The sequence below is a fragment of the Pristis pectinata genome, chromosome 26 (assembly GCF_009764475.1).
Source record: "Pristis pectinata isolate sPriPec2 chromosome 26, sPriPec2.1.pri, whole genome shotgun sequence".
In the NCBI taxonomy this organism is placed as follows: domain Eukaryota; kingdom Metazoa; phylum Chordata; class Chondrichthyes; order Rhinopristiformes; family Pristidae; genus Pristis; species Pristis pectinata.
In genome coordinates, this window is record NC_067430.1 from 32,472,467 (window position 1) to 32,487,620 (window position 15,154).

General features: G+C 45.0%; 1 protein-coding gene across 1 annotated transcript in view; it reads right to left on the reverse strand.

Annotated features, from left to right (window-relative positions):
- LOC127583252 (protein polyglycylase TTLL10-like) overlaps positions 1 to 15,154 on the reverse strand; it is a 34,222-nt gene that overhangs the window by 17,239 nt on the left and 1,829 nt on the right. Inside the window, 3 exon segments of the mRNA XM_052039020.1 lie at positions 1,488 to 1,614; positions 5,633 to 5,751; positions 9,028 to 9,166. Of these exon segments, the coding sequence (XP_051894980.1) occupies positions 1,488 to 1,614; positions 5,633 to 5,751; positions 9,028 to 9,166 (385 nt within the window).

Genomic DNA, 15,154 nt, shown 5'->3' on the forward strand with positions numbered 1-15,154 from the left:
TTCAGTCACCATATCCATACTATCTATGCCCCAATCAGGTACACCTCAGTCAGGGCTCCCCTTGTCTCCTCTGCTCCAAGGAAAACACACTCAGCCTGTTAAACCTTTTCTTCTAGCTGAAACACTCCATCCTAGGCAACATCCCATTGAACCTTCTCTGCAAACTCTTCAGTACAATCACATGCTTCCTATAGTGTGGCAACCAGAACTGCACCCAGTACTCCATCTGTGGCCCGACCAATGTTTTATAGAGTTGTACCGTAACCTCCCTGCTGTTCCATGCCCCAGTTAGTGAAGGCAAGTATTCCGAATGCCTTCTTCAGCACCTTAACTGAGCTATGCTGCTGCCCCCAGAGATCCTGGGACATGTTCCTTGGTATTTTCAACAACTCATTGTATATGTTACTCCTCCCAAACTGCATCACTGCACCTTTTTTTGGATTCAATTCTATCTGCCACTTATCTGCCCACCTCACCAACTCATTACCATCATCTAGTGGTTATGTAACTGCACCATATTCCAGAGGTCTGTGCTAATGATCTAAAGACATCTCAACTCTCACCACAGGAGTTGAGGAGCTAAAACTTAACCAAATTAGGAATTTGTAACAGCAAAAGCAGCATGAAAGGATAGCTGTCACAAAAAGTTCCTTGGTTTCCCGGTCTTTTTCCAGAATTTTTCCCCTTAGGGAAAGTGATCTTCTGCCCACATTCCCTGAGGTTCCCAGTCAGCTGCTTCGTTCCAGGGTGACTGCAGGGAAATAGGACCAGGCCAGGTGCCAACACCCACACTTGACATGAAAGCACAGCCCCTTCTTCCCGGCTCAATCCTTCCTGACGATCAGAGTCCACTTTCTGACTGACCAGTCCCAGATGAGGCCGGAGGTAAAGCAGGTATGTGGTAGGAACAGCCCCAACCTTAACAGGCAGCAGGACAGAGTGGCCTGGGTATAGTAGTTATAAAAAGGCAACCCAGTACAAGAAGCAGGAGTGAATTGGAGAAAGCTCTTCCTGAATGTTGGGCAGTGGAGAAGGACTCTCTCAGTCCATGCTACAGGTACTCGGAAGGACCATTATGTCAGGTTATTCAGAGGTTGCAATGAGATTCATAAAATACCAGGGCAGGTGAGCAAAGTGAGACTCAGAGCATCGGTATGAAATTATTCCTTTCATTGCAAGGGTGGAATCGATTATTGGGATGACCAATGGATAAAGATAAGATAATGGCTCAGGGGACACTGAATCTGTCCACTGGTTTAATGTGGACGTAGAACACCTTGTTATTGACCTGGAGAAATATCAGCTGAGGAATGCCATGGGAACATGTGAAGAGTTAAACCTCTGATTATCACACTCTCAGGATGAATAGCTGGCTACTTCTCTGAGCTCACTCTAACTGGTCAATGTAGCCTTATGAACTCCTCCTGTGGTACTCTGTATTATACCAGATTTGTTTTGCTGACCGGCACAAAACTACAAGCAACAACACTCACTGAGAATACACGCCCTTTGAATACTTAATTGCTATTCTCTCGTATTCCTTGAGGGAAGTGCAGAGACCTCCTTTGGTGGTCAGGATCCTGTTGTTTGGGATCTGGTTTAGGAGCTGCCTACCTGTCAGAATGAGAGAAACCAAAGGAACAGAATTAGCAGGAGGACAGTCGCAGGATGCACCAGCCCAGAACTTACTGAGATTTTTTCAGCAGATTATGCAAAAGCTCAGATGTTTGATTTATTAAACTATTCCTTTCTTTCTCATTCCAATCTTTTCTTTCATCTCCTTATTTTCTCCCTATACCTTTTCTGTGTTTAATGCTTGTGGCAACACTTAAGTGAATAAAAGTATTGAGAAACAAGTTCCTTGGCATCAGTTCCCATCTCACCTCCCCCTATTGATGGTTATCGCAGTGTTGACAACAACTAGAACTGAAGCAAACAGGAGTAGGAGGAGGCCACTCGGCCCCTCGTCTGCCCCACCATTCGTTATGATCATGGCTGATTGATGCTGGCCTCTGTGTCTGTTCCCTGTAGCCCTCAATTCCACAAATCTTTCAAATACTTATCTACCTCCACTTTAAATACTCCTAATGTTCTAGCCTCTGCAACTCTCTGGGGTACAGAATTCCACAGATCCACACCCTCTGCAAAAAGAAATTTCTAGATTCCTCCATTTTAGACACAGCTGATGGATGTAAAATACAACAAACCAACATTGCAAACTGCACCCATCCACTCACGATCAAAACCAAGGCATCAGCTGTTGCCCTCGGTGCCTACCTTTCACACTTGTCCTACTGTTCCCCCTCCCCCTGTGACTGTGGCCAGGATCCTGGCACCTGTTGTGGAAGTGCCTACAGATGTCCAAGCTCCAGGCTGCCCTGAAGTTGGGCAGTGGAGACGGCCAGGTTACTCTGGGGCATGCAACAGCAGGGAGGTTACTCATTATGTCAAGTTATTTGGAGGTTGCAGTGAGATTCACTTTCACCAGGGCAGGTGAACAAAGTGGGGTGCAGCCCATTCTGGGCTGGTTGGCTGGTTTGTCACTGAATAGTGATGAGGGATGACTTTGCTGTCACTCTGAAAGGCAAGAGCAAATCTGTTAGGCACAGAGACATTGCTGCTCCCCAGACCCTGCTGGAGGAGGGAATGCTGGAGTGTCAGTACACCCCCGGTCCACAGCACTGAGGGCTGGATTCTGAGACCACTGCAGTGTCTGGCTGCGAGAGGATCTCTGTGCTGCTGTGGAAGCCTCAGTACTGGTCAGCTCAGTGACCAACTCAGTGACAAGCTCAGTGACCAGCTTGGTAACCAGCTTGGTGGTCAGGTCAGTGACCAGTTCGGTGGTCAGGTCGTTGGACAGCTTGATGATCAGGTCGGTGGTCAGGTCAGGGGTCGGGTCAGTGGTCGGGTCAGTGGTTGGGTCTGTGATCAGGTTAGTGGTTGGGTCAGTGGTCTGGTCAGGGGTCGGGTCAGGTTTGGGTCAGTGGTTGAGTCAGTGATCGGGTCAGTGGTCAGGTCAAGGGTCGGGTCAGTGAGTTCTGATACACTGGGCAGGGTGACTCCAGCATCCACAGGGTTGGAGCTGGACACTTCATTTGACCCATACACCACACAACTTGTCAGATCCAAGCACGTCCTCAGGCACCTTCATCAAGTTACTGGGCAAAGTCCTCAGCTGTGCTCACTGGAGCAGAACTTGTGCCCAATGTTGTCCTGTGGAGAACTGATCCTGGAGCATCCCCTGTCCTTGTCACAGCTGCCAGTCACTCCTACCTGATTACCCTCCAGCTGTAGGTGGTAAGAGGTAACAAATAAAATTGTTGAACATGAAAATCGGTGGAGTTGTAGACAGTGAAGAAGGTTGTCTAAGGACACAGAGGGACATGGATGGATTGGTGGCAGATGGAATTTAATCCAGACAGGTGTGAGCTAATGCACTTTGCAAAGTCAAATTCTGATAGGACATATACAGTAATTGGCAGGAACCTCAGGAGTATTGATGTACAGAGAGATCTTGGAGTGCAAGTCCATAGCTACCTGAAAGTTGCAACATAGGTGGATAGGGTGGTGAAGATGGCATTTGCCTTCATAGACCAAGGCATTGAGCTTAAGTGTTGGGACACCATGTTGCAGTTATACAAACACTGGTTAGACCACACCTGGAGTACTGTGTACAGTTCAGTTCACCAACTACAGGAAGGAAGTGGTAACAATGCGGAGAGTGCAGAAGAGATTTACCAGGATGTTGCTTGGAATGGAGGATTGTAGTTACAAGGAGAGATTGGATAGGCTGAGTTTATTCCCACAGGAATGTAGGAGGCTGAGGGGTGACCATAAAAAGGTTTATAAAATAATGAAGGGCATGGATAGGGTAGATAGTCAGAGTATTTTTCCAGGGCAAAGGAGTCTAGAACTAGAGGGCACAGATTTAAGGTGAAAGGGGAGAAATTTCAAGCAGATCTGAGGGGTAGGGTTTTGACACAAGGGAGGTGAATATCTGGAACGAGGTTCCATAGATAGGCATCTCGTTCAGCATGGACGAGATTGGCCAGTAGAGTCTGTTTTGGAGCTGCATGATTCCATCATTCTGTACTGTTTCGTGTGCACAATGTGGGCACTGATTTCTGGGTTGGGGTCAGATTGGGTGAGGGGTTGTCTTCCCATTTAGTGCCTTGTACTGAACATCAGGGTCTAGGGGATGTGGATATTTGAATTCAGATATGTAAAATGGTACAACCTTAATGAGGCTGTGCTTGATTGGTAAGTTTGTGGATGACACAAAAATTGGTGGTGTTGTGGATAGTGAGGAAGGTTGTCAAAGGCTACAGCAGGATATAGGTCAGATGGAAAGTTGGGCGTAGTGTTGGCAGGTGGAATTTAATCGTGATGTGCAAAGTGATGCATTTTGGAAGGTCAAATAGGGGTAGGACATGTACAGTAAATGTTAGGTTGCTCAGGAAGGTTGATGAACAGAGAGACCTAGGGGTCCTGTCCATAGCTCCCTGAAATGACAACATAGGTCCAGAGGTTGGTGAAGAAGGCATATGACATGTTTGCCTTCATAGGTCAGGGCATAGAATATAAAAGTTGGGGCATTATGTTGCAACTTTACAAAACACTGGTTAGGCTGCACTTGGAGCACTGTGTGCAAGTTCTGGTCACCACACTATAGGAAGGAAGTGGTTGTGCTTCAGAGAGTGCAGAGGAGATTCACCAGGATGTTGCCTGGATTGGAGAGTTATGGGGAGAGACTGGACAGGCTGGGACTGTTCTGCTGGAGCGAAGGAGGCTGAGGGGTGACTTTATAGAAGTGTATAAAATTATACGAGGCATAGATAGGATAGATACAATCTGTTCCCAGGGTAGGACTGACAAAAACAAGAAGGCATGAGTTTAAGGTGAAGAAGTTTTAAAGGGTATTTGAGGGGAATGTCTTTTTTCCACACAGAGAGTGGTTGATATCTGGAGCTCACTGAAAGAGGGGGTGGTGGAGCTAGGTACAATCACTATGGTTAAGAGACATTTAGATAGGCATTTAAATAGGCAGGGCATAGAAGGATATAGACCTAATGAGGGTTAGTATAGATGCACAAAAAGGTCGGCATGGACGTGGTGGGCTGAAGGGCCTGTTTTTGTGCTGTACAACTCGATGACTGTGATTCGATGAGGGAGTGGGATCAAGGCAATCCTACTTATACTTCTCAGTCTTGCACAGTAAAGTTTTAACAACCAACTAACAGAAGTGAAGAAAGAGACAAAATTCGGTCAATGTCACTGCAAACCATCACAAAGTAACAGCCATTATCTACAAGTTTAAGATTTTGAAAATGCATTCACAAAGAAAATATGAAATAAAGCTTCATTTTCAACTAAAGTTTCAGGAACAATGAAACGTTAACAATTTTTCAAATAGAAATGAAAAATTTGGTCACGTTTTAACAATAAATTGTACAAAAGATCCAAACATGTTGTGAGATTTTGTCTTTAGTTTAATTGTGTCTGTATAATCTTTGATAAATGTGATATTATGATCATCTGTCACACTCTTAAGTCAACTTTCATCCTTCTCCAGTGCTGTTAGTGCCTCTGGCTCCAATAGCTCCCGAGCTGCCCTGGCTGATTTAGTTCTTACCTGGGCGGAAGTTTTGGTAGTTGGTGGCAATTTTGTATTCTGACCATTTGAGTAAATAGTCCCCACGGTTGTTGTCATAGATTCTCTTCCATCCCTTGATCTCACAGTAGCGGGCAACTCTGCATTAAAGAGAAACAGCTGGACTTTCATCTGTATATCTACCAGAACAGAGACAAACACAACAGACCAGCTGTGCTCCCCATGCAGAATGGAAGAGACTTACAGCACAGCATGGGGCAAAGTGCTGTCCACTTGAGTGACACAGTCCAGCTTCTTCTCTCAGACTCTGCAAACCTTCTCCACGTGTGTCAGTTGCTTTCTGAAAATCCACATGGAACAGATTCCGCAGCCTTTTGGTTGGAGCAACCAGATCATCAGAGATTATCCCAGATCACCCCAGGTAATCCTAGATCATCCTTAGTCAACCCATATCATCCCTGCTCATCCTAAATCACTCCTTCAAAGATTAGGGAGATCACCTTTACTTCTGCTCATGGAAAAGGGTCTGTTTCAGTCTGAGCATCAGACTGAGGAGACACAAGGGTTTCACTTACTGCCCTGGATGGAGGTCCTTATCTCAGGAGATGAGAGGTATCCCTTCCTCTGTTGGCTCCGCTGGAGGAGGGGGTGCTGGGGTAAGAAGAGGAGGATGTGGATGATGAGGAGGGAAAATCCAGGTACCAGGATTGATGGGAAAGGAGATGCTTTGTTGAATGTGTTGCCAGGGCAACGATTGTCTCCAGGACATCAATCTGGGTTTGATGCCCAGACTTAGAGGTAGTATCTGGGAAAAGTGAGAGGCTCTCACACCACCTGTCTTTGACACCCAGTGCCGATGATCATATACCGGGAGGTTACAGTGTGATGTGGATTCATTCTTCACTTGATGTTTGGTTTGTGTTTCCTGCTTGTAAAGTCTCCATGTGGGACACCAGTGAATCTACTTTATTCAAGTGAGGAAAGAGATAGTTTCTATTTTATACTTTTTGTTTCTCCAAAACCGACTCCCCTGAATCCTCCAAACGGCTGCCTTCTGTCAGCTTCCTGTGATTCCCACAACTGCCAAAAATATTCGGTGTTTTATCGGTGAATTTATTATCCACACAGCAAATTATGCATGGCAGTATGTGGGTTTGGAATGGATGTAGGGCTTTTTGATACACTGTGATTATTTAGAGTCTTTTCAATTTTGTTTTTACTTGACATTTAATTAAATGAAATACAATTTCACTCCAATTAAAAATGTGGAAATCATTATTTATTATCCTTTTATCCTGTTTCTTATCCTGCTTGATACCTTAAAATTAGATGGTAGCAGTTAGAACACAAAGCACAGCACAGGACAGCTCAGAAATGGCTCTTCGGCTCACAATGTCTGCACTGAACACAATGCCTAATTAAACTAAATCTCTTCTGCCTGTTGAATATGTTGAATAGCCCACACAGACTCGATGGGCCAAGTGGTCTTCCATGCCATAACAGGTCTGTTCTATCACTCTACACCAGTGTCAGGAGACCTCCCCACATCTGCTGTCCAATCACAGTCAATGCCAACACTCAAAGTTGTCAGCAGCTTGTGCTGAACTCTCTGTGACTGGTAAACAGGTTCTAAAGGACAGAGTGCTCCAGGTCCTGGGCAGGCTCTGAGCAGTGGCTACAGAAGCTTGATTAAACTCTGGAACAGTGACTATACTTCCCGAGAAACAAAATCTCACTTTCAGCAGTCAAACATTCCTGATGGTTCTGAATTTATGAAAAACAACACTAAAATTAACTAATGGTAGTGTTCATGAGAATTTCCCCAAACACCCAGAGGGATCAGTTAGTGCAATCAACTAATTTCATTAGAGAGAAGTGCTGGTTAGAACAGGGTGGCTTTAAGTCCATGACTCTCTGAGCTGAATTACTATGCAGTAGCTGTCCCATTTGGCCAGGCTGTAATATTGAATCCTGAGGAATCGCTTGTCAGAGGGCCAACAAGGTCTGAGACATTATGTTTAATCCTCAACCTTTCCCGTTTTGTATGAACACAAAGACAGTTCTGTACAAACCAGGTGACAGAGACTTTACCTTCACCCATGGAAGGGATCGAGATCATAAAGATGGCAAAAGCCTGGCACCCTCATCCACCTTTGGTGTCTACAGTCCAAGCTAAGAATAGTCAGCAGGGGTTGTCCATGACCAAATCACTTCCCACTGAAGGTCCAACAATGGAATTAACACAAGCTGTTTCATTGACATACGGTACTTCAAATCCCTGAGTGGTACCAATTACAGTAATTTCACCTTTCATGGCTAAGGAAGGCAGATGAGCATTAACTGGGAGGGCAGCCTAAAGATTGTCTGCTCAGTCTATTGCAAGCAAGTAGCCTGTCCTACCCTTCCAATTGGTTCTGTTCCCTGTGCTAGTTATGGCAATAGATTGCCTTCATATCTACAATCCATTACTGTCAACATCTGACAATGGCAGAAAGCTGCCCTGAGAGTTCAGATCCAAGGAAAGTCCCTACAGTGTGTATTACCTCCACGGAGTACTAAGGATTCCATCCTGAAAGGGCAAGAATATATTATATTGATTCAGTCAATGAGGTAATGTGAGTACTTGGTAGTGTTAACATCACTTTCGACACATCTGCAGGAAGGTCACTTCACGTTTGCACCAATTTTGTCAGTATCTTTGCTTCATCAACATATCAATCTCTTTGTCTAAATTATCAAAATTACCCATTGCTTTAGGGTTCTGATCCCTCCTCATTAACTAATTCTCCATCCATGTTAATATGTTACCTTTAGTACCAGGTGACCTTAAACCTGGCAGTTTATCAACTGTCTGCTGGAGACCCTTCTACCTAATTTGTGGGTGGGTCTAATTTTATTGTGATTTTCTAGGTGTCCCATTACCACTTGCTAAGTAACAGATTCCTGCATTTTACTGACTACATATGTCAGGATAACTGACCTGTGATTCCCTTTTTCTCTCTCATACATTTCTGAATAGGAGTATATTGTTTGTGGCTTTCGTATCTTCCTGGAAATTTGGCATGGTCAGAACTGATGTATCGTCCATCTCTGCAGCCTCTCTGTTCAGACCGCAGGATGCAGGTCATGGGGTCAAGGGGTAATTTGCCTTTAGTCTCACTGACCTGACTAGTATTTTTTCTCAGGTATATTCATTTTTGTTATTCTCTTCCTTTTTAGAAACTTATAGAAACTCTTGCCACCTGTGCTTTACAGGCTAATTCTCATATTTTATTTACTCTCTCTTTACCAGTGTTTAGTTATCTTTTTCTAGTTTCTAAAATTCTCCCAGTTCTCAGGCTTCCCCTGTTCTCTGGGAGATCCAAGAGGAGGACCCAAGCTGCACGAAGCACAATGAAACTCTAGTTCATACATACAGATCTGCTCCGTTTGAGCCTCCAGCATAAAAGAAAGGCCCATAATCCCTGAGGTCATCTTGTCTCCGGTGTCTGGTAATCTTGGAGTTCGCTCCATCGATTGCTTTGCGGTCAGTAAAGCTGGAAGCTGTCTGAGGGCCTTCAGTGTAAAGAACATTGGTTGGTTCCGGTGGGATGAAGCAGTTCCAAGGCAGACAAGAGAGAAATGTTAGCCATGGTCATCAAGAACCAAATACCCCCATAAACTCCAAACCAATCCCTGATGTTTTATTCATTCTCCACAGGAGCAAGTCACGGGATAAGGCAATAGCCAGCAAGAGTTTAGTGATCAGGATAGCCGGGGCATAGTAAGAGCAGGGAAAGGAATACCCAGTTAAACTGCATTTATTTCAATACACGAGGTTTAACAGGTAAGGTGGACGAACTCAGAGCATGGATTGGCTCTGAGGACTGGGATGTTGTAGCCATAACAGAAACATGGCTGAGGGAAGGACAGGACTGGCAGCTCAATGTCCCACGATACAGATGATATAGATGAGACAGAGGTACAGGTAAGCGAGGAAGGGGTGTAGCCTTTTTGATAAGGGAGAACGTAGCAGTAGTGCTTAGAGATGGCATTCTTCGAGGATCGTCCAGTGATGCCAGATGGGTAGAACTTAGAAACAAGAAGGGGAGGGTAACTCCAGTGAGGCTGTATTATCGACGCCCCCAGTAGTCAGCGGGAACTTGAGGAGCAGGTGTGGAGAGAAATTGCTCATAGTTGTAAGAATAGTAGGGTTGTATTAGTGGGAGAATTTAATTTCCCCAGTATTGACTGGGCCACCCAGAGTGTTAAGGGGCTGGGCGGGGTGGAATTTGTGAAATGTGCCCAGGAAAGTCTCCTGAGTCAAAATATACAGAGGGCTATATCGGGAGGGTGCAATACTGGACCTCCTCTTAGGGAACGAGGCAGGGCAGGTGACGGAAGTGGCAGTCAGGGAGCACTTTGGCTCTAGTGACCATAATTCTATTAGTTTTAAGATTGTGATGGAAAAGGATAGGACAAGTCCACAGGTCAGGGTCCTAAACTGGAGCAGGGCTAGTTTGGGGAGAATTAGGCAGGATCTAGCAGAGGTCGATCGCGTGAGTCTGTTTGAAGGGAAAGGAATGAATGACAAGTGGGAGGCTTTAAGAATGTGATATCAAGAGTCCAGGAGCAGCATGTTCCTGTTAGGGTGAAGGGTAAACCTGGCAAGTTTAGGCAACCTTGGCTGACAAGGGATATTGAGGCTCTGGTCAAGAAAAAGAAGGAAGCATACATTGGGTTTAGGTGGTTGGGGATGAGTGAATCCTTTGATGTCTATGAAAAGATTAAGAATACTCTTAAGCTGGAAATCAGGAGGGCAAAGAGTATGTATGAGATGGATCTGGCAGGTAAGGTTAAGGAAAATCCCAAGAGATTCTATAGCTAAGTAAAGAGTAAAAAGTTCACTAAGGAGAGAGTTAGTCCCCTTAGAGGTTTAGCAGGGCTGCCTATGTCTTGAGCCACTGCAGATGGGTGGGATTTTTAATGAATACTTTTCCTCAGAGTTTACTGAGAAGAAAATCATGGTTGCTCAAGAGATAAGGGAAACTAGTGGAGATGTTTTAGAGGAAATTCATATTACCAGGGAGGAGGTATTTGCAGCCTACAGCACATTAAGGTGGTTAAATCCCCAGGCCCTGACCTAGTGCAACCTTGGACTTTGCGGGAGGCTAGAGAAGAAATTGCAGATTCCCTTGTGGAGATATTTGCTTCATTATTAACCACTGGTGAAGTTCCCAAAGACTAGAAGGTGGCTAATGTTGTTCCGTTGTTTAAGAAGGGTAGCAAGGACAAGCCAGTGAACTACAGGCTGATCAGCCTGACATCAGTGGTGGGGAAGTTACTGGAGGGAATTCTGAGGGACAGGATCTACCAGCATTTGGATAGACAGAGTCTGATTAGTAGGAGTCATCATGGCTTTGTGTGTGGGAAGTCACGTCTGACAAACCTTTTAGAGTTTTTTGAAGAGGTAACCAAGAAGGTAGATGAGGTCAGGGCAGTGGATGTTGTCTATTTGGACTTTAGCAAGTCCTTTGACAAGATCCCACATGGTGGGCTGGTCTGGAAGGTTAGGTCCCATGCAATCCAGGGAGAGCTAGTTAGGTGGATTCAAAACTGGTTCAGAGGTAGGAAGCAGAGGGTGATGATTGAAGGTTATTTCTGGGAATGGAGGCCAGTGACTAGTGGTGTGCCACAGGGGTTGGTGTTGGGACTCTCGTTATTCATTATTTATATAAATGATCTTGATGTGAATGCACAAGGCTTGATCAGTAAGCTTGTGGATAACATGAAATTAGGAGGGCTGTTGATAGTGAAGAAGGTTATCATAGATTACAGGGGGATCCTGATCAGTTTGGGAAGTGGGCTGAGGAGTGGCAAATGGATCTCAATACAGATAAGTGTGAGGTGATGCATTTTGGAAAGTCAAACCAACATAGGACCTGTACTGTGAATGGTAGGGCACCAAGGAGTGTAATGGAACAGAGGGACCTAGAAGTACAAGTGCATAGTTCATTGAAAGCAGAATCACAGGTAGACAGGGTGATGAAAAAGGTGTTTGGCACACTGGCCTTCATCAGTCAGGGCACTGAGTATAGGAGTTGGGACATTATATTGCAGTTGTGTAAATCACTGGTGAGGCCACACTTGGAGCACTGTGTACAGTTTTGGTAACCCAGTTTTAGGAAAGACGTGGTTAAACTGGAAAGAGTGCAGAGAAGATTTATGAGGATGTTGCCAGGACTCGAGGGCCTGAGTTATAGGGAGAAGTTGGCCAGGCTGGGTCTTTATTCCTTGGAACGTAGGAGAATGAGGGGCGATCTTATAGAAGTGTTTAAAATTATGAGAAGCAAAGATGGACGGTAACAGTCTTTTCCCCAGGGTAGGGGAGTCCAAAACTAGGGGGCATAGGTTTGGGGTGAGAGGGGAAAGATTTAAGAGGGACCAGAGGGGCAACATTTTCACCCAGAGGGTGGTGAGTATATGGAACGAGCTGCCAGAGGAAGTGGGTGAGGCAGGTACAACAGGATCATTTAAGAAGCACTTGGATAGGTACGTGGAGGGGTGGGGCTTGGAGGGATATGGGCCGAATGCAGGAAATTGGGACTAGCTGGGTGGGCACTGTGGTCAGCATGGACTTGTTGGGCTGAAGGGCCTGTATCTGTGCTGTATTGCTTTATGACTATGACTCGTCTAACATTGGGACTTGTGATTAAAACCTTTAACCTGTACTGAGCTGGTGCCATCGAGCTGGCCAACTGGTCACAACAAAAAGTAGGATCTTCCAAGAAAAGATTCAAGCAGATAAATTATAAAATAAACCTGGAGGCACCAATTGGTTTCAGACAAATGGAAAGTAGCAGAACTAAAGGGCTGGAATCTGCAGCAACTGGTATCAGTCCAGTGACAAGATCGCTGACAGTTAACACTCCTCCAGCTTTGGAATTACTTTGTATGTGGGGGAGCTCGAACATGTGACAGACATGTTCCTGATGTTCCTGCTCATGATGGACTCTGTGGAGGGACACAGACCTTCCAGATTCCTAATGCTTACATGGGGAATCTGCAGCCCAAGATTCACTGAGTTACATACACACTGAGGAGAAGGTTTAAAGGAAGAAGGTTAACAACAAGTAGTTTACTTTTTTAATTATCTTAATTTAGCACATTTAATGTTTTGTTAAGTGTTTTAAAATGATTTATTTACAATTTTTATTTCTTTAAAAACATTGATAGATTTTTAATTGATTTTATATATTTCAAGCATTCAGAATCCTGGCGAACTGTGGCTGGTGGTTTGCAGTTAGACCTTGTCCGCTGAGAAAAGGTGACAGCATTACTTCAAACCAGGCCAATCAGCAGGCAAGGTTTCACTGTTTTGTATCCAGAAATTACCAGCAAGTCAGCGAGGAGCAACTGCAATGTTTCCCAATGCTATTTACCAGTAATTATATCCATTAACTAGTGGAAGGTTCAAGGAAGGAATGATAGAACTGAGGAGTTGAAGCTAAAGGCACAACAAACAACAGTAAGAGCAGGAGAACCAAGAACAAACAAGAGGCCAGAACTGGAGAAGATGTTCTCTTGGGTCTGAGGTATGGAAGAAGTTACAGAGGTATGGTACCATAGAGGGATCAAAAAACAAGATGGGTGGAGCTGTGTGTGGATCAGCGAGGGCAGGGATGAAGGGGAATGGAAGTTGGTATGAGCTGGGACATGATGACAGGGGCTGAAAGCATGAATGGCCAGGAGAATGTAGGATAACAGGATTGGGGTATAATGAAAGTCGGGATAAGGGTTTCATCAGCAGGATGGGCTGAGATGTGGGTGCAGAGAGCTTGAGGTGGAGTGAATTTGCTCATAATTAACTGAAAGAAAAGGCATAGAGGAAAAGACACTGACCAGTAATGTGGTCATCTGCAGGTAGTATTTACAAATTAATTTCTATTCTCAGTCTATGCGTTCAGTGAGGGCAGTGGCTACAGGACAGGCGAGGTCTTTGTGATGTAAGTGACGCGTAACAAGACCAAGTGTAACAGGTGAAAAGGCCCAAATGTGAGCTCTGTCAACCCTTTCTCCCTGTCTTATAATGTATGCCCTTTGATTCCCAGTTTGGTTTCACCAGGACCACTCAGTTCCAGATCTGATCACAGTCTAGGTCCAAAGAGCTGAATTTCAGAAGTGGGGTGAGGGTAACTGGCCTTCACATCAAGGCAGCATTAAAAACACACATTTTCAAGCTCTGTGCATCATTGACAAGGCCAGCATTTATTACCTATTCCTAATTGCCCTTGAAAAGGTTGTGGTGAGTTGCAGCCGTTGTAGTGAAGATGCTGTACAATGCTATTGGGGAGGAGTTCCAGGGTTTAGATCCAGGATTGATGAAAGAAGGATGCTGTATTGGCAGATCAGGAGGGTGCGTGTATCGGAGAGGAACCTGTAGGTGGTGGTGGCACCTGATCTTGCTCTCTCTGTCCTTGGTGTGAGAGATTGTGGGTTTGGGAGAAACTGCTGTGAGATCCTAAGCACGCTGTTGTGGAATTTGTGGATGGTGCACAGTGCAGTCACTAGACAAGCCCTTTTTGTGTCCAAATCCCCAGGGCACCTGATCTGGCCCAACAGGTTCAACTGAGTGGAGGCTTCACATAGAACATGGTCCTCATGTGGCTTTAGGGTCCATTTACGGGACCCTGACTTATTCTTCAGGGATCTCCTGCCAGAGTCTCTCTGTTCCATCATAAACTGGCAACAGAACAAATGGAAAGAAACACCAGGACAGAAGGAAGCAGATCAGTTCCTCGAGCCTGGACTTCTGTTCAGTCAGGGACAGAAGGGGCATTTCTTCTACCAGCAGTAGTTCCAGATTCCAAAATACTCCTGCTCAACACCAATCCAACAATCTCAGTTGATCCACCTGCAACGGTGGTTTGGCAAGAGTACTGGGTTCCTACTGCCCCCTGTGTGAGGAAGAGATTCCTGACACCATCACTGAATGGTCCAGACCCAGGTCTGTCACCTTGACTCCCCCACCAGAAGGAGCAGTTTTTCCCCATCAAATGGAATCCAAATCAGGTTTATTATCACTGACATATGTTGTGAAACTAAACCTCATCAGAATCCTGCATCAACTGTATCCACTTTTAACCTCTGTACTGAAGGGAACTAATTGATTCTACACAACCTCTGAACCTCAACAACAGATTCCATTTAGAGCATAGAACAGTACAGCACAGGAACAGGCCCTTCAGCCCACAAGGTCTATGCCAACCATGATGATAATTAAAACTGCACATTTGCCTGCACGTGGTCTGTATCCCTCCATTCCCTGCCCGTTCATGTGTCAGTATAAAGTCCTCTTATACATTGCTATTGTATCTGCTTCTGCCATTCAATCAAGTTTGTAAGACATGACCGGCACTGCACAAATCCATGCTGACTGTCCCTAATAAGCCCATGCTATTCCAAATGCGAGTGAATACTATTCCCTAAGAATCCTCTCCAATAATTTCCCTACCACTGATGTCTCACCAGCCTATAATTTGCTGGATTATTGCTATTGTCCTT